This window comes from Cherax quadricarinatus, chromosome 41 (assembly GCF_038502225.1).
Source record: "Cherax quadricarinatus isolate ZL_2023a chromosome 41, ASM3850222v1, whole genome shotgun sequence".
NCBI lineage: Eukaryota > Metazoa > Arthropoda > Malacostraca > Decapoda > Parastacidae > Cherax > Cherax quadricarinatus.
Genome location: NC_091332.1, coordinates 10846004 through 10871227, shown reverse-complemented (window position 1 = coordinate 10871227; position 25224 = coordinate 10846004). Strand labels below are relative to the sequence as shown.

At 44.9% G+C, this 25224-nt stretch overlaps 1 protein-coding gene across 1 annotated transcript in view; it reads left to right on the top strand.

The window, feature by feature from the left end:
- The first annotated feature begins 259 nt into the window (after positions 1–259).
- Positions 260–25224, top strand: part of LOC138853809 (plectin) — a 34163-nt gene continuing 9198 nt past the window's right edge. Inside the window, exons 1-2 of the mRNA XM_070092814.1 lie at positions 260–307; positions 7228–11308. Coding sequence (XP_069948915.1) covers positions 260–307; positions 7228–11308 — 4129 coding nt within the window. The remainder of the gene's footprint in view (positions 308–7227; positions 11309–25224) is intronic.

Here is a 25224-nt window from a genome sequence, read left to right as displayed (position 1 = left end):
GCCTGGAACATGTCTGAGGAGAGTAGCCTGGAACATGTCTGAGGAGAGTAGCCTGGAACATGTCTGAGGAGAGTAGCCTGGAACATGTCTGAGGAGAGTAGCCTGGAACATGTCTGAGGAGAGTAGCCTGGAACATGTCTGAGGAGAGTAGCCTGGAACATGTCTGAGGAGAGTAGCCTGGAACATGTCTGAGGAGAGTAGCCTGGAACATGTCTGAGGAGAGTAGCCTGGAACATGTCTGAGGAGAGTAGCCTAGAAAATGTCTGAGGAGAGTAGCCTGGAGGAATCTTGTGTGTTGAGAGATTACGTGTGTGTCTTACTCTTAGTGAGGTGTGAGCTGGGGAGTGATGGTTGGTACTGGTACTGGTGCTGGTACTGGTACTGGTACTGGTGCTGGTACTGGTACTGGTGCTGGTACTGGTACTGGTACTGGTACTGGTGGTGGTACTGGTACTGGTGCTGGTACTGTTGTGTCATACTGTCAGTGAGATGTGAGCTGAGAATGATGGGTGGTACTGATGCTGGTATTAGTGCTGGTGGTGGTACTGGTGCTGGTACTAGTGCTGGTGGTGGTACTGGTGCTGGTACTAGTGCTGGTGGTGGTACTGGTGCTGGTACTAGTGCTGGTGGTGGTACTGGTGCTGGTACTAGTGCTGGTGGTGGTACTGGTGCTGGTACTAGTGCCTTGTATTCCTGAGCCCCTCTATCACACAGACTTGTACAGCAAAACACTGCTAGTGTTCCACCATGTAACTGTCACACAGACTAGTGTAGCAACACACTGCTAGTGTTCCCACCATGTAACTATCACACAGACTAGTGTAGCAACACAATGCTAGTGTTCCCACCACGTAACTGTCACACAGACTAGTGTAGCAACACAATGCTAGTGTTCCCACCATGCAACTGTCACACAGACTAGTGTAGCTACACACTGCTAGTGTTCCCACCATGTAACTGTCACACAGGCTAGTGCAGCAACACACTGTTAGTGTTCCCACCATGTAACTGTCACACTAACTAGTGTAGCAACACACAGCTAGTGTTCCCACTATGTAATTGTCACACTGACTAGTGTAGCAACACACTGCTAGTGTTCCCACCATGTAACTGTCACACAGACTAGTGTAGCAACACTTTGCTAGTGTTCCCACCATGTAACTGTCACACAGACTAGTGTAGCAACACACTGCTAGAGTTCCCACCATGTAACTGTCACACAGACTAGTGTAGCAACACACAGCTAGTGTTCCCACCATGTAACTGTCACACTAACTAGTGTAGCAACACACAGCTAGTGTTCCCACTATGTAACTGTCACACTGACTAGTGTAGCAACACACTGCTAGTGTTCCCACCATGTAACTGTCACACAGACTAGTGTAGCAACACACAGCTAGTGTTCCCACCATGTAACTGTCACACAGACTAGTGTAGCAACACACTGCTAGTTTTCCCACCATGTAACTGTCACACAGACTAGTGTAGCAACACACACCTTGTGTTCCCACCATGTAACTGTCACGCAGACTAGTGTAGCAACACACAGCTAGTGCTCCCACCATGTAACTGTCACACAGACTAGTGTAGCAACACACAGCTAGTGTTCCCACCATGTAACTGTCACACAGACTAGTGTAGCAACACATTGCTAGTGTTCCCACCATGTAACTGTCACACAGGCTAGTGCAGCAACACACTGCTAGTGCTCCCACCATGTAACTGTCACACTAAGTAGTGTAGCAACACACAGCGAGTGTTCCTACCATGTAACTGTCACACTGACTAGTGTAGCAACACACAGCTAGTGTTCCACCATGTAACTGTCACACAGACTAGTGTAGCAACACACTGCTAGTGTTCCCACCATGTAACTGTCACACAGACTAGTGTAGCAACACACTGCTAGTGTTCCTACCATGTAACTGTCACACAGACTAGTGTAGCAACACACACCTAGTGTTCCCACCATGTAACTGTCACACAGACTAGTGTAGCAACACACTGCTAGTGTTCCCACCATGTAACTGTCACACAGACTTGTGAAGCAACACACAGCTAGTGTTCCCACCATGTAACTGTCACACAGACTAGTGTAGCAACACACTGCTAGTGTTCCTACCATGTAACTGTCACACTGACTAGTGTAGCAACACACAGCTAGTGTTCCTACCATGTAACTGTCACACTGACTAGTGTAGCAACACACAGCTAGTGTTCCCACCATGTAACTGTCACACTAAGTAGTGTAGCAACACACAGCTAGTGTTCCCACCATGTAACTGTCACACAGGCTAGTGTAGCAACACACAGCTAGTGCTCCTACCATGTAACTGTCACACTAAGTAGTGTAGCAACACACAGCTAGTGTTCCCACCATGTAACTGTCACACTAAGTAGTGTAGCAACACACAGCTAGTGTTCCCACCATGTAACTGTCACACTAAGTAGTGTAGCAACACACAGCTATTGTTCCCACCATGTAACTGTCACACAGACTAGTGTAGCAACACACTGCTAGTGTTCCCACCATGTAACTGTCACACAGACTAGTGTAGCAACACACAGCGAGTGCTCCCACCATGTAACTGTCACACAGACTTGTGAAGCAACACACAGCTAGTGTTCCCACCATGTAACTGTCACACAGACTAGTGTAGCAACACACTGCTAGTGTTCCTACCATGTAACTGTCACACTGACTAGTGTAGCAACATACAGCTAGTGTTCCCACCATGTAACTGTCACACAGACTAGTGTAGCAACACACAGCTAGTGTTCCCACCATGTAACTGTCACACAGACTAGTGTAGCAACACACTGCTAGTGTTCCTACCATGTAACTGTCACACTGACTAGTGTAGCAACACACAGCTAGTGTTCCCACCATGTAACTGTCACACTAAGTAGTGTAGCAACACACAGCTAGTGTTCCCACCATGTAACTGTCACACTAAGTAGTGTAGCAACACACAGCTAGTGTTCCCACCATGTAACTGTCACACAGGCTAGTGTAGCAACACACAGCTAGTGCTCCTACCATGTAACTGTCACACTAAGTAGTGTAGCAACACACAGCTAGTGCTCCCACCATGTAACTGTCACACTAAGTAGTGTAGCAACACACAGCTAGTGTTCCCACCATGTAACTGTCACACTAAGTAGTGTAGCAACACACAGCTAGTGTTCCCACCATGTAACTGTCACACAGGCTAGTGTAGCAACACACAGCTAGTGCTCCTACCATGTAACTGTCACACTAAGTAGTGTAGCAACACACAGCTAGTGCTCCCACCATGTAACTGTCACACTAAGTAGTGTAGCAACACACAGCTAGTGTTCCCACCATGTAACTGTCACACAGGCTAGTGTAGCAACACACAGCTAGTGCTCCTACCATGTAACTGTCACACTAAGTAGTGTAGCAACACACAGCTAGTGTTCCCACCATGTAACTGTCACACTAAGTAGTGTAGCAACACACAGCTAGTGCTCCTACCATGTAACTGTCACACTAAGTAGTGTAGCAACACACAGCTTGTGCTCCCACCATGTAACTGTCACACTAAGTAGTGTAGCAACACACAGCTAGTGCTCCTACCATGTAACTGTCACACTAAGTAGTGTAGCAACACACAGCTAGTGCTCCCACCATGTAACTGTCACACTAAGTAGTGTAGCAACACACAGCTAGTGTTCCCACCATGTAACTGTCACACTGACTAGTGTAGCAACACACAGCTAGTGCTCCCACCATGTAACTGTCACACTAAGTAGTGTAGCAACACACAGCTAGTGCTCCCACCATGTAACTGTCACACTAAGTAGTGTAGCAACACACAGCTAGTGTTCCCACCATGTAACTGTCACACTAAGTAGTGTAGCAACACACAGCTAGTGCTCCCACCATGTAACTGTCACACTAAGTAGTGTAGCAACACACAGCGAGTGCTCCCACCATGTAACTGTCACACAGACTAGTGTAGCAACACACAGCTAGTGCTCCCACCATGTAACTGTCACACAGACTAGTGTAGCAACACACTGCTAGTGTTCCCACCATGTAACTGTCACACAGACTAGTGTAGCAACACACAGCTAGTGCTCCCACCATGTAACTGTCACACAGACTAGTGTAGCAACACACTGCTAGTGTTCCCACCATGTAACTGTCACACAGACTAGTGTAGCAACACACAGCTAGTGCTCCCACCATGTAACTGTCACACAGACTAGTGTAGCAACACACAGCTAGTGTTCCCACCATGTAACTGTCACACAGACTAGTGTAGCAACACACTGCTAGTGTTCCCACCATGTAACTGTCACACAGACTAGTGTAGCAACACACAGCTAGTGCTCCCACCATGTAACTGTCACACAGACTAGTGTAGCAACACACAGCTAGTGTTCCCACCATGTAACTGTCACACAGACTAGTGTAGCAACACACAGCTAGTGTTCCCACCATGTAACTGTCACACAGACTAGTGTACCAACACACTGCTAGTTTTCCCACCATGTAACTGTCACACAGACTAGTGTAGCAACACACTGCTAGTGTTCCCACCATGTAACTGTCACACAAACTAGTGTAGCAACACACTGCTAGTTTTCCCACCATGTAACTGTCACACTGACTAGTGTAGCAACACACAGCTAGTGTTCCACCATGTAACTGTCACACAGACTAGTGTAGCAACACACTGCTAGTGTTCCCACCATGTAACTGTCACACAGACTAGTGTAGCAACACACTGCTAGTGTTCCCACCATGTAACTGTCACACAGACTAGTGTAGCAACACACTGCTAGTGTTCCTACCATGTAACTGTCACACAGACTAGTGTAGCAACACACTGCTAGTGTTCCTACCATGTAACTGTCACACTGACTAGTGTAGCAACACACTGCTAGTGTTCCTACCATGTAACTGTCACACTGACTAGTGTAGCAACACACAGCTAGTGTTCCTACCATGTAACTGTCACACAGACTAGTGTAGCAACACACAGCTAGTGTTCCCACCATGTAACTGTCACACAGACTAGTGTAGCAACACACAGCTAGTGTTCCCACCATGTAACTGTCACACAGACTAGTGTAGCAACACACAGCTAGTGTTCCCACCATGTAACTGTCACACTGACTAGTGTAGCAACACACAGCTAGTGCTCCTACCATGTAACTGTCACACTAAGTAGTGTAGCAACACACAGCTAGTGCTCCCACCATGTAACTGTCACACTAAGTAGTGTAGCAACACACTGCTAGTGTTCCCACCATGTAACTGTCACACAGACTAGTGTAGCAACACACAGCTAGTGTTCCCACCATGTAACTGTCACACTGACTAGTGTAGCAACACACAGCTAGTGTTCCCACCATGTAACTGTCACGCTGACTAGTGTAGCAACACACAGCTAGTGTTCCCACCATGTAACTGTCACACAGACTAGTGTGGCAACACTCAGCTAGTGTTCCCACCATGCAACTGTCACACTGACTAGTGTAGCAACACACAGCTAGTGTTCCCATCATGTAACTGTCACACAGACTAGTGTAGCAACACACTGCTAGTGTTCCCACCATGTAACTGTCACACAGACTAGTGTAGCAACACACTGCTAGTGTTCCCACCATGTAACTGTCACACAGACTAGTGTAGCAACACACTGCTAGTGTTCCCACCATGTAACTGTCACACAGACTAGTGTAGCAACACACTGCTAGTGTTCCCACCATGTAACTGTCACACAGACTAGTGTAGCAACACACTGCTAGTGTTCCCACCATGTAACTGTCACACAGACTAGTGTAGCAACACACTGCTAGTGTTCCCACCATGTAACTGTCACACAGACTAGTGTAGCAACACACAGCTAGTGTTCCCACCATGTAACTGTCACACAGACTAGTGTAGCAACACACAGCTAGTGTTCCCACCATGTAACTGTCACACAGACTAGTGTAGCAACACACTGCTAGTGTTCCCACCATGTAACTGTCACACAGACTAGTGTAGCAACACACTGCTAGTGTTCCCACCATGTAACTGTCACACAGACTAGTGTAGCAACACACTGCTAGTGTTCCCACCATGTAACTGTCACACAGACTAGTGTAGCAACACACTGCTAGTGTTCCCACCATGTAACTGTCACACAGACTAGTGTAGCAACACACTGCTAGTGTTCCCACCATGTAACTGTCACACAGACTAGTGTAGCAACACACAGCTAGTGTTCCCACCATGTAACTGTCACACAGACTAGTGTAGCAACACACTGCTAGTGTTCCCACCATGTAACTGTCACACAGACTAGTGTAGCAACACACTGCTAGTGTTCCCACCATGTAACTGTCACACAGACTAGTGTAGCAACACACTGCTAGTGTTCCCACCATGTAACTGTAACACAGACTAGTGGTTGTACTTACAATAAGACAGAGGTAGGTGAGGTGTGGTCAGGTGTGTGGCGCCAAGGGCGGAGTTCACACGGTCTAGTGACCCATAGTTGACCTTTGATGATGACCCGCTGTTTAATACGGTAACAAGACAAGACTGGAGGAGCACTGCCGTAGGCTTACTGGTTCAGCCCCTCCACCACCACCACCTCCTCTACTTCTTCCTCCATCTCCTCCTCCTCCTCCTCCATCACTCGAGGAAGGTATCCCACTATTTCTACCGCAATTCACGCAAAAGGAATAGTACATACCACAGAACGGGTGGGATTTGAACCCATGGCGAGTGAGTCGTAAAGATTTAGTTTCTAATGTATTTAAATGTCAGCACTGAGGGTTTGAAGCCATTCGGAACGAGCATTAACAAGTTATCACATGAAAAATAGTATCCCAAATTCTTTAATAAATGTACAAGTTCAAACCTTCCACTAAGTAACTCCAGCTTTGAAGGTTTGAAGCTACTCGGAAGAGGCATTTTCTAGCTATTGAATAGAGATCAATATCCCTCATTAAACTATTATGCTGAGTTTGAATCCACTCAGAAGTATCATTCTCGAGTTACCGGCATAGTAGGTTTGAAGACAGCCGGATGAGGCATTCGAAAATTAGACAATACACTTCCCAGAATGAATCCAAACATTTTTCTGAGCAAGTAACACCAGTGTTGAAGGTTTGAAACCGACCAGAGTAATCATTCCCCAGTTATTGACCGGAAACTAATTTATTAAAACTGGAGAACTGAAACTAATTCTTGTTTGTTAGAAGCAAATACTGGAACAAGTAGTACTGGAACAAGTAGTACTGGAACAAGTAGTACTGGAACAAGTAGTACTGGAACAAGTAGTACTGGAACAAGCAGTACTAGAAAAAGCAGTGCTGGAACAAGCAGTACTGGAACAAGTAGTACTGGAACAAGTAGTACTGGAACAAGCAGTACTGGAACAAGTAGTACTGGAACAAGCAGTGCTGGAACAAGCAGTACTAGAACAAGCAGTGCTGGAACAAGCAGTACTGGAACAAGTAGTACTGGAACAAGCAGTACTGGAACAAGTAGTACTGGAACAAGCAGTACTGGAACAAGTAGTACTGGAACAAGCAGTGCTGGAACAAGCAGTACTGGAACAAGTAGTACTGGAACAAGCAGTACTGGAACAAGTAGTACTGGAACAAGCAGTGCTGGAACAAGCAGTACTAGAACAAGCAGTGCTGGAACAAGCAGTACTGGAACAAGTAGTACTGGAACAAGCAGTACTGGAACAAGTAGTACTGGAACAAGCAGTACTGGAACAAGCAGTACTGGAACAAGTAGTACTGGAACAAGCAGTGCTGGAACAAGCAGTACTAGAACAAGCAGTGCTGGAACAAGCAGTACTGGAACAAGTAGTACTGGAACAAGCAGTGCTGGAACAAGCAGTGCTGGAACAAGTAGTACTGCAACAAGCAGTACTGGAACAAGTAGTACTGGAACAAGCAGTACTGGAACAAGTAGTACTGGAACAAGCAGTACTGGAACAAGTAGTACTGGAACAAGCAGTACTGGAACAAGTAGTACTGGAACAAGTAGTACTGGAACAAGTAGTACTGGAACAAGTAGTACTGGAACAAGCAGTACTAGAAAAAGCAGTGCTGGAACAAGCAGTACTGGAACAAGTAGTACTGGAACAAGCAGTACTGGAACAAGCAGTACTGGAACAAGCAGTACTGGAACAAGTAGTACTGGAACAAGTAGTACTGGAACAAGCAGTACTGGAACAAGTAGTACTGGAACAAGCAGTGCTGGAACAAGCAGTACTGGAACAAGCAGTACTGGAACAAGTAGCACTGGAACAAGTAGTACTGGAACAAGCAGTACTGGAACAAGTAGTACTGGAACAAGCAGTGCTGGAACAAGCAGTACTAGAACAAGCAGTGCTGGAACAAGCAGTACTGGAACAAGTAGTACTGGAACAAGCAGTACTGGAACAAGTAGTACTGGAACAAGCAGTACTGGAACAAGTAGTACTGGAACAAGCAGTGCTGGAACAAGCAGTACTGGAACAAGTAGTACTGGAACAAGCAGTACTGGAACAAGTAGTACTGGAACAAGCAGTGCTGGAACAAGCAGTACTAGAACAAGCAGTGCTGGAACAAGCAGTACTGGAACAAGTAGTACTAGAACAAGCAGTACTGGAACAAGTAGTACTGGAACAAGCAGTACTGGAACAAGCAGTACTGGAACAAGTAGTACTGGAACAAGCAGTGCTGGAACAAGCAGTACTAGAACAAGCAGTGCTGGAACAAGCAGTACTGGAACAAGTAGTACTGGAACAAGCAGTGCTGGAACAAGCAGTGCTGGAACAAGTAGTACTGCAACAAGCAGTACTGGAACAAGTAGTACTGGAACAAGCAGTACTGGAACAAGCAGTACTAGAACAAGCAGTGCTGGACCAAGCAGTACTGGAACAAGTAGTACTGGAACAAGCAGTGCTGGAACAAGCAGTGCTGGAACAAGCAGTGCTGGAACAAGCAGTACTGGAACAAGTAGTACTGGAACAAGCAGTGCTGGAACAAGCATTGCTGGAACAAACAGTGCTGGAACAAACGGTGCTGGAACAAGCAGTGCTGGAACAAGAGGTGCTGGAACAAGCAGTGCTGGAACAAGCAGTGCTGGAACAAGCAGTGCTGGAACAAGTAGTACTGGAACAAGTAGTACTGGAACAAGCAGTGCTGGAACAAGCAGTGCTGGAACAAGCAGTGCTGGAACAAGTAGTACTGGAACAAGTAGTGCTGGAACAAGCAGTGCTGGAACAAGCAGTACTGGAACAGGCAGTGCTGGAACAAGCAGTGCTGGAACAAGCAGTGCTGGAACAAGCAGTGCTGGAACAAGCAGCACTGGAACAAGAAGTGCTGGAACAAGCAGTGCTGGAACAAGCAGTGCTGGAACAAGCAGTGCTAGAACAAGCAGTGCTGGAACAAGCAGTGCTGGAACAAGCAGTACTGGAACAAGCAGTGCTGGAACAAGCAGTACTGGAACAAGCAGTGCTGGAACAAGCAGTGCTGGAACAAGCAGTGCTAGAACAAGCAGTGCTGGAACAAGCAGTGCTGGAACAAGCAGTATTGGAACAAGCAGTGCTGGAACAAGCAGTGCTGGAACAAGCAGTGCTGGAACAAGCATTACTGGAACAAGCAGTGCTGGAACAGGCAGTGCTGGAACAAGCAGTGCTGGAACAAGCAGTGCTGGAACAAGCAGTGCTGGAACAAGCAGTACTGGAACAAGCAGTGCTGGAACAAGCAGTACTGGAACAAGCTGTGCTGGAACAAGCAGTGCTGGAACAAGCAGTGCTGGAACAAGCAGTGCTGGAACAAGCAGTGCTGGAACAAGCGGTGCTGGAACAAGCAGTGCTGGAGCAAGAGGTGCTGCAACAAGCAGTGCTGGAACAAGCAGTGCTGGAACAATCACTGCTGGAACAAGCAGTGCTGGAACAAGCAGTGCTGGAACAAGCAATGCTGGAACAAGCGGTGCTGGAACAAGCAGTACTGGAAGAAGCTGTGCTGGAACAAGAAGTGCTGGAACAAGCAGTGCTGGAACAAGCAGTGCTGGAACAAGCAGTGCTGGAACAAGAGGTGCTGGAACAAGAAGTGCTGGAACAAGCGGTGCTGGAACAAGCAGTGCTGGAACAAGCAGTGCTGGAACAAGCGGTGTTGCAACAAGCAGTGCTGGAACAAGCAGTGCTGGAACAAGCGGTGCTGGAAAAAGCAGTGCAGGAACAAGCAGTGCTGGAGCAAGCAGTGCTGGAACAAGCAGTACTGGAACAAGTGGTGCTGGAACAAGCGGTGCTGAAACAAGTGGTGCTGGAGCAAGCAGTGCTGGAACAAGCAGTGCTGGAACAAGCAGTGCTGGAACAAGCGGTGCTGGAACAAGCAGTGCTGGAACAAGCGGTGCTGGAACAAGCGGTGCTGGAACAAGCAGTGCTGGAACAAGCAGTGCTAGAACAAGCGGTGCTAGAACAAGCGGTGCTTGAACAAGCTGTGCTGGAACAAGCGGTGCTGGAACAAGCGGTGCAGGAACAAGCAGTGCTGGAACAAGCACTGCTGGAACAAGCAGTGCTGGAACAAGCAGTGCTGGAACAAGCGGTGCTGGAACAAGTGGTGCTGGAACAAGCACTGCTGAAACAAGCTGTGCTGGAACAAGCAGTGCTGGAACAAGCAGTACTGGAACAAGCACTGCTGGAACAAGCGGTACTGGAACAAGCACTGCTGGAACAAGCGGTGCCGGAACAAGCGGTGCTGGAACAAGCAGTGCTGGAAGAAGCGGTGCTGGAACAAGCGGTGCTGGAACAAGCGGTGCTGGAACAAGCAGTGCTGGAACAAGTGGTGCTGGAACAAGCAGTGCTGGAACAAGCAGCGCTGGAACAAGCGGTGCTGGAACAAGCAGTGCTGGAACAAGCAGTGCTGGAACAAGCGGTGCTGGAACAAGCAGTACTGGAACAAGCGGTGCTGGAACAAGCGGTGCTGAAACAAGCGGTGCTGGAACAAGCGGTGCTGGAACAAGCGGTGCTGGAGCAAGCACTGCTAGAAGAGCGGTGCTGGAACAAGCGGTGCTGGAACAAGCACTGCTGGAACAAGCGGTGCTTTAACGAGCACTACTGGAAGCACTGCTGTAACAAGCACTGCTGGAACAAGCACTGCTGGAGCAAGCGGTGCTGGAACAAGCACTGCTGGAACAAGCGGTGCTGGAACAAGCGGTGCTGGAACAAGCGGTGCTGGAAAAGCGGTGCTGGAACAAGCACTGCTGGAACAAGCAGTGCTGGAACAAACGGTGCTGGAACAAGCGGTGCTGGAACAAGCACTGCTGGAACAAGCGGTACTGGAACAAGCACTGCTGGAACAAGCACTGCTGGAACAAGCACTGCTGGAACAAGCACTGCTGGAACAAGCACTGCTGGAACAAACACTGCTGGAACAAACACTGCTGGAACAAGCACTGCTGGAACAAACACTGCTGGAACAAACACTGCTGGAACAAGCACTGCTGGAACAAGCATTGCTGGAACAAACACTGCTGGAACAAACACTGCTGGAACAAACACTGCTGGAACAAACACTGCTGGAACAAGCACTGCTGGAACAAACACTGCTGGAACAAGCACTGCTGGAACAAACACTGCTGGAACAAGCACTGCTGGAACAAGCACTGCTGGAACAAGCACTGCTGGAACAAACACTGCTGGAACAAGCACTGCTGGAACAAGCACTGCTGGAACAAGCACTGCTGGAACAAGCACTGCTGGAACAAGCACTGCTGGAACAAGCACTGCTGGACTATCAAGCACTGCTAAAGTACCATTAACTGTTATACACAACTATCAAATAGAATAGTGTAGTAACACACTGCAATTATTATTATTATTATTATTATTATTATTATTATTATTATTATTATTATTATTACTACTACTGAAGCGACAGTCAGACTGGCGCCGAAGGCGGAGTTCACGGGACCTCGTAACGTAATTGACCTCTGATGATGACCCTACCTGACCTCTGGTCACCTGACCCTCTCTCCCCCTCCCCCTCCCTCCCCCCTCCCTAAACCCCTCCCTCCCCCCTCCCTCCCCCCTCCCTCCCTCCCCCCTCCCTCCCTCCCCCCTCCCTCCCCCCACCACATTCACGCATATTACTTTCTCTTTAGCTCGTTTCTCGTTCGCTCACAGAACACAATAGGCCTGCGTGGAACACAATAGGCCTGCGTGGAACACAATAGGCTTGCGTGGAGCACAATAGGCCTGCGTGGAACACAATAGGCCTGCATGAAACACAATAGGCCTGCATGGAACACAATAAGCCTGCGTGGAACACAATAGGCCTGCGTGGAACACAATAGGCCTGCGTGGAACACAATAGGCCTGCGTGGAACACAATAGGCCTGCGTGGAACACGATAGGCCTGTGTGGAACACAATAGGCCTGCATGGAACACAATAGGCCTGCGTGGAACACAATAGGCCTGCGTGGAACACAATAGGCCTGCGTGGAACACAATAGGCCTGCGTGGAACACAGTAGGCCTGCATGGAACACAATAGGCCTGCATGGAACACAATAGACCTGCGTGGAACACAATAGGCCTGCGTGGAACACAATAGGCCTGCATGGAACACAATAGGCCTGCGTGGAACACAATAGGCCTGCATGGAACACAATAGGCCTGCGTGGAACACAATAGACCTGTATGGGACACAATAGGCCTGCGTTGAACACAATAGGCCTGCATGGAACGCAATAGGCCTGCGTGGAACACAATAGGCCTGCGTTGAACACAATAGGCCTGCGTGGAACACAATAGGCCTGCGTGGAACACAATAGGCCTGCGTGGAACACAATAGGCCTGCATGGAACACAATAGGCCTGCGTGGAACACAATAGGCCTGCATGGAACACAATAGGCCTGCATGGAACACAATAGGCCTGCATGGAACACAATAGGCCTGCGTGGAACACAATAGGCCTGCATGGAACACAATAGGCCTGCGTGGAACACAATAGGCCTGCGTGGAACACAATAGGCCTGCGTGGAACACAATAGGCTTGCGTGGAACACAATAGGCCTACAAGGAACAAAATAGGCCTGCGTGGAACACAATAGGCCTGCATGTAACACAGTGTTGCGAATCCTTAAAAGACTTTTTATCTTCATAATAACACTGTGTGTGTACTCACCTAATTGTGGTTGGAGGGGTCGAGACTCAGCTCCTGGCCCCGCCTCTTCACTGATCGCTACTGGGTCCTCTCTCTGCTTCCTGAGCTTTGTCATACCTCTTCTTAAAACTATGTATGGTTCCTGCCTCCACTACTTCACTTGCTAGGCTATTCCACTTGCTGACAACTCTATGACTGAAGAAATACTTCCTAACGTCCCTGTGACTCGTCTGAGTCTTCAGCTTCCAGTTGTGACCCCTTGTCCCTGTGTCCCCTCTCTGGAACATCCTATCTCTGTCCACCTTGTCTATTCCCCGCAGTATCTTGTATGTCGTTATCATGTCTCCCCTGACCCTTCTGTCCTCCAGTGTCGTCAGTCCGATTTCCCTTAACCTTTCCTCGTACGACATTCCCTTGAGCTCTGGGACTAGCCTTGTTGCAAACCTTTGTAATTTCTCTAACTTCTTGACGTGCTTGACCAGGTGTGGGTTCCAGACTGGTGCTGCATACTCCAGTATGGGCCTAACATACACAGTGTACAGTGTCTTGAACGATTCCTTATTAAGGTATCGGAACGCTATTCTCAGGTTTGCCAGGCGCCCGTATGCTGCAGCGGTTATTTGGTTGATGTGTGCCTCCGGTGATGTGCTCGGTGTTATGGTCACCCCAAGGTCTTTCTCCCTGAGTGAGGTTTGTAGTCTTTGTCCACCTAGCCTATACTCTGTCTGCGGTCTTCTTTGCCCCTCCCCAATCTTCATGACTTTGCATTTGGCTGGATTGAATTCGAGAAGCCAGTTGCTGGACCACATGTCCAGCCTGTCCAGGTCTCTTTGCAGTCCTGCCTCATCCTCGTCCGATTTAATTCTTCTCATCAACTTCATGTCATCTGCGAACAGGGACACTTCAGAGTCTATTCCTTCCATCATGTCGTTCACATATATCAAAAATAGCACTGGTCCTAGAACTGACCCCTGTGGGACCCCGCTCGTAACAGGCGCCCACTGTGATACCTCTTCACGTACCATGACTTGTTGCTGCCTCCCTGTCAGGTATTCTCTTATCCATTGCAGTGCCCTCCCTTTTACGTGCGCCTGATCCTCCAGCTTCTGCACTAATCTCTTGTGGGGAACTGTGTCAAAGGCCTTCGTGCAGTCTAGGAAAACGCAATCTACCCACCCCTGTCTCTCGTGTCTTACTTCTGTTACCTTGTCATAAAACTCCAGGAGGTATGTGATACAAGATTTGCCTTCCATGAACCCATGCTGGTTTTCATTTATAATCTTGTTCCTTTCCAGGTGTTCGACCACTCTCCTCCTGATAATCTTCTCCATGACTTTGCACACAATACATGTCAGAGACACAGGTCTGTAGTTTAGTGCCTCGTTTCTGTTTCCTTTCTTAAATATGGGGACTACATTAGCTGTCTTCCATTTCTCAGGTAGTTGCCCAGTTTCAAGGGATGTGTTGAAGATTGTGGTTAGAGGCACGCACAGCATCTCTGCTCCTTCTCTAAGGACCCATGGGGAGATGTTGTCTGGTCCCATCGCCTTTGAGGTGTCAAGGTCACTTAAGAGCTTCTTCACCTCCTCCTCAGTTGTTCGTATGTCATCCAACACTTGTTGGTATATTCCCTCTTGATGTTCTCTTCTGTGCTGTCTTCCCACAGCCCTTCCTGTCTCTACTGTAAAAACTTCCTTAAATCTCCTGTTCAGCTCCTCACATACCTCCTGATAATTTCTTGTGAGTTCTCCACCTTCTGTCCTTAATCTGATCACCTGGTCTTTGACTGTTGTCTTCCTCCTGATGTGGCTATACAACAGTTTCGGGTCAGTCTTGATTCTCGATGCTATGTCATTTTCATACTGTCGCTGGGCCTCCCTCCTTACCTATGCGTACTCATTCCTGGCTCTGCGACTGATCTCCCTATTTTCGTGTGTTCTCTGCCTTCTGTACTTTTTTCATTCTCTATTGCACTTTGTTTTTGCCTCCTTACACCGTCGGGTAAACCAGGGGCTCGTTCTGGTCTTCCCGTTGTTACTGTTGCCCTTGGGAATAAACCTTTCCACTGCCTCCTTGCATTTTGTTGTTACATATTCCATCATTTCATTTACTGGCTTTCCTGCCAGTTCTCTGTCCCACTGGACCTCCCGCAGGAAGTTCTTCAACCCTATGTAGTCCCCTCTTTTATAGTCAGGCTTTTCCCATTCAACTCCTGTTATTCTCTCCACTTGCAGCTCTACTATGTATTCAAAGCACAGAACCACGTGGTCGCTAGCTCCTAGGGGACTCTCATACTTGATGTCCTCAATATCTGAGCTGCCCAGGGTGAACACAAGGTCCAATCTTGCTGGTTCATCCTCCCCTCTCACTCTGGTAGTGTCCTTAACATTTTGGTGCATGAGGTTTTCCAGCACCACGTCCAACATCCTGGCTCTCCATGTTTCGGGACCCCCATGTGGCTCCAGGTTTTCCCAGTCAATCTCCCTGTGGTTGAAATCCCCCATAACCAGCAACTTTGCTCTGCTGGAGTGAGCTCTTCTTGCCACCTCAGCAAGTGTGTCCACCATTGCTCTGTTGCTCTCTTCATATTCCTCTCTAGGCCTCCTGCAGTTCTGTGGTGGATTGATTATACATCACTGCAATTACCACTTTGTGTTCCCCAGACTGAAGTGTACCTGCTATGTAGTCTCTTTCTCCCGTCTCATCTATTCCTTCCATTTTCTCGAATTTCCATCTGTGTATGTGTGTGTGTGAGAGAGAGAGAGAGAGAGAGAGAGAGAGAGAGAGAGAGAGAGAGAGAGAGAGAGAGAGAGAGAGAGAGAGAGAGAACTAGCGACTTACAGGGTAAGACTCAGGTGCAATACACCTGCCACACTAGCAGTGTTATTAATCACATAAATGGTACACAAAAGAAACAAACAGGTGAATAAGACACCACATGTGCAACACCTGGATATCATCAGTCCAGTACAAAGAACGGTGGAGGAAGAGGAACAGGAGTGTGAGGTAATTAGTCCCTCAGCCTGGAGATAAAAGTCTTTTTAAAAGTACAAGAAACAGGACAAGTGACGCGGGACTTAGTCATATGATGACCCACAACTGGAACTTTTGGTCATCTGACCGAGGCTTTCCGCCGGCTTACCCCTCCACCCCTTTAAAATCATGGTAATATATTACAGAATATGCAGAGAGAAGGGACTTATATACTGCAGACAGCATATAAACTGTGTCACTGGTGGATAAACTCCACTAACGTTTGGCTCTCCAGGAGCTTTGTCAAAGCTCCTGGTGAGCGAAACGTCACAACAATAAAAATGTCACATTAGTTGCACTTGTGTCCTTTTACTTTACATATTGTCGGTAATTCTACCAACTTTATTACTACTACTATCACAAGTACTACTACTACTATCACAAGTACTACTACTACTATCACAAGTACTACTACTACTATCACAAGTACTACTACTACTACTATCACAAGTACTACTACTACTATCACAAGTACTACTACTACTATCACAAGTACTACTACTACTACTATCACAAGTACTACTACTACTACTATCACAAGTACTGCTACTACTACTACTATCACAAGTACTACTACTACTATCACAAGTACTATTACTACTACTATCACAAGTACTACTACTACTATCACAAGTACTACTACTACTATCACAAGTACTACTACTACTATCACAAGTACTACTACTACTACTATCACAAGTACTGCTACTACTACTACTATCACAAGTACTACTACTACTATCACAAGTACTACTACTACTACTATCACAAGTACTACTACTACTACTATCACAAGTACTACTACTACTACTACTATCACAAGTACTACTACTACTATCACAAGTACTACTACTACTACTATCACAAGTACTACTACTACTACTACTACCACAAGTACTACTAGTACTACCACAAGTACTACTAGTACTACCACAAGTACTACTAGTACTACCACAAGTACTACTAGTACTACCACAAGTACTACTAGTACTACCACAAGTACTACTAGTACTACCACAAGTACTACTAGTACTACCACAAGTACTACTAGTACTACCACAAGTACTACTAGTACTACCACAAGTACTACTAGTACTACCACAAGTACTACTACTACTACTACCACAAGTACTACTGCTACTACTACCACAAGTACTACTACTACTACTATCACAAGTACTACTACTACTACTATCACAAGTACTACTACTACTATCACAAGTACTACTACTACTATCACAAGTACTATTACTACTACTATCACAAGTACTACTACTACTACTATCACAAGTACTACTACTACGACTATCACAAGTACTACTACTACTATCACAAGTACTACTACTACTATCACAAGTACTACTACTACTATCACAAGTACTACTACGACTATCACAAGTACTAATACTACTACTACTACTATCACAAGTACTACTACTACTATCACAAGTACTACTACTACTATCACAAGTACTACTACTACTATCACAAGTACTACTACTACTACTATCACAAGTACTGCTACCATAAGTACTACTACTACTACTACTACTACTATCACAAGTACTACTACTACTATCACAAGTACTACTACTACTACTATCACAAGTACTACTACTACTACTATCACAAGTACTACTACTACTACTACTATCACAAGTACTACTACTACTATCACAAGTACTACTACTACTACTATCACAAGTACTACTACTACTACTACTATCACAAGTACTACTACTACTATCACAAGTACTACTACTACTATCACAAGTACTACTACTACTACTATCACAAGTACTACTACTACTACTATCACAAGTACTACTACTACTACTATCACAAGTACTACTACTACTATCACAAGTACTACTACTACTATCACAAGTACTACTACTACTATCACAAGTACTACTACTACTACTATCACAAGTACTACTACTACTATCACAAGTACTACTACTACTACTATCACAAGTACTACTACTACTACTATCACAAGTACTACTACTACTACTATCACAAGTACTACTACTACTACTATCACAAGTACTACTACTACTATCACAAGTACTACTACTACTATCACAAGTACTACTACTACTATCACAAGTACTATTACTACTACTATCACAAGTACTACTACTACTACTATCACAAGTACTACTACTACTACTATCACAAGTACTACTACTACTATCACAAGTACTACTACTACTATCACAAGTACTACTACTACTATCACAAGTACTACTACTACTATCACAAGTACTACTACTACTACTACTACTATCACAAGTACTACTACTACTATCACAAGTACTACTACTACTATCACAAGTACTACTACTACTATCACAAGTACTACTACGACTATCACAAGTACTGCTACTACTACTACTACTATCACAAGTACTACTACTACTATCACAAGTACTACTACTACTATCACAAGTACTACTACTACTATCACAAGTACTACTACTACTACTACTATCACAAGTACTACTACTACTATCACAAGTACTACTACTACTATCACAAGTACTACTACTACTATCACAAGTACTACTACTACTATCACAAGTACTACTACTACTATCACAAGTACTACTACTACTATCACAAGTACTACTACTACTACTATCACAAGTACTACTACTACTATCACAAGTACTACTACTACTATCACAAGTACTACTACTACTACTATCACAAGTACTACTACTACTATCACAAGTACTACTACTACTACTATCACAAGTACTACTACTACTACTATCACAAGTACTACTACTACTACTATCACAAGTACTACTACTACTACTATCACAAGTACTACTACTACTACTATCACAAGTACTACTACTACTACTATCACAAGTACTACTACTACTACTATCACAAGTACTACTACTACTACTATCACAAGTACTACTACTACTACTATCACAAGTACTACTACTACTACTATCACAAGTACTACTACTACTATCACAAGTACTACTACTACTACTATCACAAGTACTACTACTACTACTATCACAAGTACTACTACTACTACTATCACAAGTACTACTACTACTATCACAAGTACTACTACTACTACTATCACAAGTACTACTACTACTATCACAAGTACTACTACTACTACTATCACAAGTACTACTACTACTATCACAAGTACTGCTACTACTACTACTATCACAAGTACTGCTACTACTACTACTACTATCACAAGTACTACTACTACTATCACAAGTACTACTACTACTATCACAAGTACTACTACTACTATCACAAGTACTACTACTACTACTATCACAAGTACTACTACTACTATCACAAGTACTACTACTACTATCACAAGTACTACTACTACTACTATCACAAGTACTACTACTACTATCACAAGTACTACTACTACTACTATCACAAGTACTACTACTACTACTATCACAAGTACTACTACTACTATCACAAGTACTACTACTACTACTATCACAAGTACTACTACTACTATCACAAGTACTACTACTACTATCACAAGTACTACTACTACTACTACTACTACTATCACTATTACAAGTACTACTACTACTATCACAAGTACTACTACTACTATCACAAGTACTACTACTACTACTATCACAAGTACTACTACTACTACTATCACAAGTACTACTACTACGACTATCACAAGTACTACTACTACTATCACAAGTACTACTACTACTACTATCACAAGTACTGCTACTACTACTACTATCACAAGTACTACTACTACTACTATCACAAGTACTACTACTACTACTATCACAAGTACTACTACTACTATCACAAGTACTACTACTACTACTATCACAAGTACTACTACTACTATCACAAGTACTGCTACTACTACTACTATCACAAGTACTACTACTACTACTATCACAAGTACTACTACTACTATCACAAGTACTACTACTACTATCACAAGTACTACTACTACTACTATCACAAGTACTACTACTACTATCACAAGTACTGCTACTACTACTACTATCACAAGTACTACTACTACTACTATCACAAGTACTACTACTACTATCACAAGTACTACTACTACTATCACAAGTACTACTACTACTATCACAAGTACTACTACTACTATCACAAGTACTGCTACTACTACTACTATCACAAGTACTACTACTACTACTATCACAAGTACTACTACTACTATCACAAGTACTACTACTACTACTATCACAAGTACTACTACTACTATCACAAGTACTACTACTACTATCACAAGTACTACTACTACTACTATCACAAGTACTACTACTACTACTATCACAAGTACTACTACTACTATCACAAGTACTACTACTACTACTATCACAAGTACTACTACTACTACTATCACAAGTACTACTACTACTATCACAAGTACTACTACTACTACTATCACAAGTACTACTACTACTACTATCACAAGTACTACTACTACTACTATCACAAGTACTACTACTACTACTATCACAAGTACTACTACTACTACTATCACAAGTACTACTACTACTATCACAAGTACTACTACTACTATCACAAGTACTACTACTATTATCACAAGTACTACTACTACTACTACTACCACCTACAACAGTTATGTTTTTCACCTCACTCTATACCTATATATACCCACTGTGTCCCTGTGCTGTTTATAACATCCTGAGCGAAACGTTGCAACAATAAAATGTGGTATTAGTTGGACTAGTATTGTTGTACATAACATTAAAGCGAAGGTCACGTCAATAGGTTGGTTAGGAGAGCGATGAAGGATTGTCTGTACCAAGACTCCAGGTTGTTGTATCAGACAGATGCTCCGTGAATGTGACCTCACCTGACTAGGTTGAGTCATTGGCTTAAGCTGTTAAGAGACTTGGACCTGCCTCGCATCGGCCAGTAGGCCTACCTGCCTGGAGAGTACCTGGAGGGTATTCCGGGGATCAACGCCCCCGTGGCCCGGTCCACGACCAGGCCTTCCGGTGGATCAGGGCCTGATCAACCAGGCTGTTACTGCTGGCCGCACGTAGTCCAACGTACGAACCACAGTCCGGCTGATCCAGCACCGACTTTAAGTATCTGTCCAGCTTCCTCTTGAAGGCAGCCAGAGGCCTATTGGTAATTCCCCTTATGCTTGCTGGGAGGCTGTTGAGAAGTCTTGGGCCCCGGACACTTATGGTGCTTTCTTTTAGTGTACCAGTGGCGCCCTTACTTTTCACTGGGGGTATTTTTGCATCGCCTGCCCAGTCTTTTACTTTCGTAGGGGGTGATTTCTGTGTGCAGATTCGGGACCATTCCTTCCAGGATTTTCCAAGTGTAGATTATGATATATCTCTCCCTCCTGCGTTCCAACGAGTACAAGTCAAGTGTTTCCAAGCGTTCCCAGTAGTTAAGGTGCTTGACAGAACTTATACGTGCAGTAAAGGATCTCTGTACACTCTCTAGATCTGCGATTTCACCTGCTTTGTATGGAGATGTTAATGTACAGCAGTATTCCAGCCTAGAGAGAACAAGTGATTTAAAAAGGATTATCATTGGCTTGGCATCTCTCGTTTTGAAAGTTCTCATTATCCATCCTATCATTTTCTTTGCACGTGCGATCGTGGCACTGTTGTGATCCTTGAAAGTGAGATCCTCAGACATTACTACTCCCAGGTCCCTTACATTATTTTTCCGCTCTATTGTATGGCCGGAGTCAGTAGTATACTCTGTTCTAGTTATTATCTCCTCCGGTTTTCCATAATGGAGTAGTTGGAATTTGTCCTCATTGAACATCATATTGTTTACCGTTGCCCACTGGAAAACTTTGTTTATATCTTCTTGGAGGTTAACCGCGTCCTCAGCAGATGACAGCCTCATGCAGATCCTAGTATCATCCGCAAAGGATGATACGATGCTGTGATGTATATCTCTGTCTATGTCTGATATGAGGATAAGGAATAAGATGGGGGCGAGTACTGTGCCTTGTGGAACAGAGCTCTTCACTATGGCAGCCTCCGATTTAACTCTGTTGACAACTACTCTTTGTGTTCGATTTGTTAGAAAGTTGAAGATCCATCTCCCCACTTTGCCAGTTATTCCTTTAGCACGTATTTTATGGGCTATTACGCCATGATCGCATTTGTCAAATGCTTTTGCAAAGTCTGTGTATATTACATCTGCATTCTGTTTTTTCTTCCAGTGCATCCAAGACCATGTCATGCTTCAGTAGTCCTTCTTTCTTATGTTCTTACACACGCTGTGTTTTATCAGTGATGGTTTACAATACTCTCAGGTTGGTGCTTAAGACGCATGTACAGCACTTGGCTGTCTTTATTGACGAAACGTTTCGCCTGCACAAAATGCTTCTTCGGTCGAACTCAGGAAGCAGTTGAAGTTATTTTGACGTGATCAGTTAGTCACCCTCAGTGGGAGGTGGTCAGTCCCTTGATGAACCAAGACTGTGGTACTGTACACATGCTGCGAGGCTGAGAGACTGTTTACCTCATCTTCTACCTCTTCAGTCTTCCGCTTCTGTTCCTTTATTATATATATAAAGTCACTGGTTAGCGAAACATCTACATAATAAAGATACCCAGGTGCTGCACATGGGCTGTGATGGATATGTGGGACTGTGGGCCACTAACAGCAACAGCTTGGTTGACAAGGCAAGCACCAGACGAGTCTGTCCCATGGCCGGGCTCCGGGAGTGGCAAAACTCTGGGAGCTCATTAAAGGTATGTCAAAGGTATGACCACACGATTTTAGCACTCTGTGCACATTCCTTTATTTATCCACATGCTCTATTCTGCACCTCAACCGCATCCTCCGTCAAACATATACATGATTGGGAATGATTGGTTGCGAATGGGACCTGCCTAGCATAGGCCATAGGCTGACATTCGTTTTTACACATTTATTTTGAGTGTTTCAAGTGACTGTAAACACTGAGTTCTCAGTCTGCTTTCGTAACAATCTACTTTCTCAAAGGTAATCAAGTTTTTCACGCATCTTGGTGTTCTCCAGGTCAAGGATCCTACCATAAACTGGAGACCAAATCTTCGTCAAGTTCTCTAACTGATGACTTACCAACAATACGCAAAATGATTGTATAAACTTAAATACTTTTGTTAAATTGAACACTGACCTTGATACTTCCACTGTTTGTCGACTTCTGTTATTTATACTCGTTAATAATAAGCTAAACAGGCTACTAAAGCTTATTGCTACCACTTATTGCCTCTTGTAATTCAGTCACCTTCACCATGACATCCGGTTAAATTAAAATCTATGATATTTAGGTTACGAATGCTGAGGTTAGTTTCTTTCCCAAGTTAGTCTTGTAAGTGTCCATTGAATTTGCTATTTTTTTTGTCCAGCCACGGCATTTATGTATTTATATCTAAATATTGGAGATGGAAGGACGTGACCTCTCAGTGGCTACATTCTCACTACTACTACTACTACTACTCTGCACCTCTCCTTCCGACAGTATTTAAGTCTCCGCACTGTCACTTGATCTACGACACCTTCCAACCGGAGGGCCAAGAGAGAAGAAAGAAGATGATGATCGTCACCCCCCACCCGGGGGGCAACTGCCGGGTCACCATCTGGAGAAGACCTGGGCCGGAAGTACCAGCGAATCAACATGAATGAAAATAAACACCAACACACGACACTCCACACAGGAGAGCACAGCGCTAGCACGATCGACACCATGCATTGCCCTTCTAGGGCAGGGTTGGTGCCAGAGCCCGAGTTTGTAGCTCACAAGATGAGGGGGGTACTTGTGCCTCCTCCCATGGAGATTTAGGTCTCAGACACTCCCTAGACAGGGAGCCAGTGCCGGGCCACCACTTGGAAGGGCCCGGGCCGGGAGAATACCGGCGAATCTTTAACAACAACTTGATCTACAGATAGTTCCTGACCATGGAACTGAATTTCTCCAGGCTGAGGTACTGACAACCTCAAATCTACGACTTCAAGGGTGATGGACTGATTACATCGTCTTCACATATCTACTGTTCCTGCCTACTTTCTTTATTTGACTGAAGAAGCCTACTGTGTAGGCGAAACGTTTCGGAATAAAGTTGCCTAACTGTTGTCTATGTGTCTTACCTACCAACCCACATGGAAGTAGTTGACAAACCTAATGACTTCAATTTCCTAAAATTCTACATGTAACTGTGCCAAAGGTTGCTTTAAGTTCATGCCTTGAAGCCTTAAATAAGTCAGAGGTCGTTACAGCACATCTAAAAATCATCTTTTCACGTTCTTCTACAAATTATACTCAGTTCTTATGTTTTTAAATGAAACAATTCAAGTTGTCTTGAAAGTATAGTACCCCCTTCTTCCTGTCTTTTTTTATCAACGTTCACAAAATTGATCCCCTGAATCTGGCATTCGGCAGACATGTCCCAGTTATTGCAAGCAGATCCTCTCGTCTACACTTCCCAACATTTCCTCCGGTAATGAAGCAGATAACAGTGTTTCTAGTCATGGTACTTCTATATCTAATAACGTTATCGTCTCTCCTTTACCCCAGGAAAACACACCTTCTGCCTCCTCTTCCTGTCTTTGTTATAAAGAGCTCTGTTCATATATCTCATCTGAGAATCTTACTGGAACGGCATTTTTTGGTATAAATTTTGGTAATTGATGCCGACAAATTGGTTTAAGAAGATATGTGAGCAAACACTAGGACATATTTGTTAGAAAATGTTTCAGTCATGGGACCTTGATAACTTCTAACATAAAGAGATTAAACTGGCAGTATACATATGTCACTCACACCCCACTCTCCTCATATGTCACTCACACCCCACTCTCCTCATATGTCACTCACACCCCACTCTCCTCATATGTCACTCACACCCCACTCTCCTCATATGTCACTCACACCCCACTCTCCTCATATGTCACTCACACCCCACTCTCCTCATATATGTCACTCACATCCCACTCTCCTCATATATGTCACTCACACCCCACTCTCCTCATATATGTCACTCACGCCC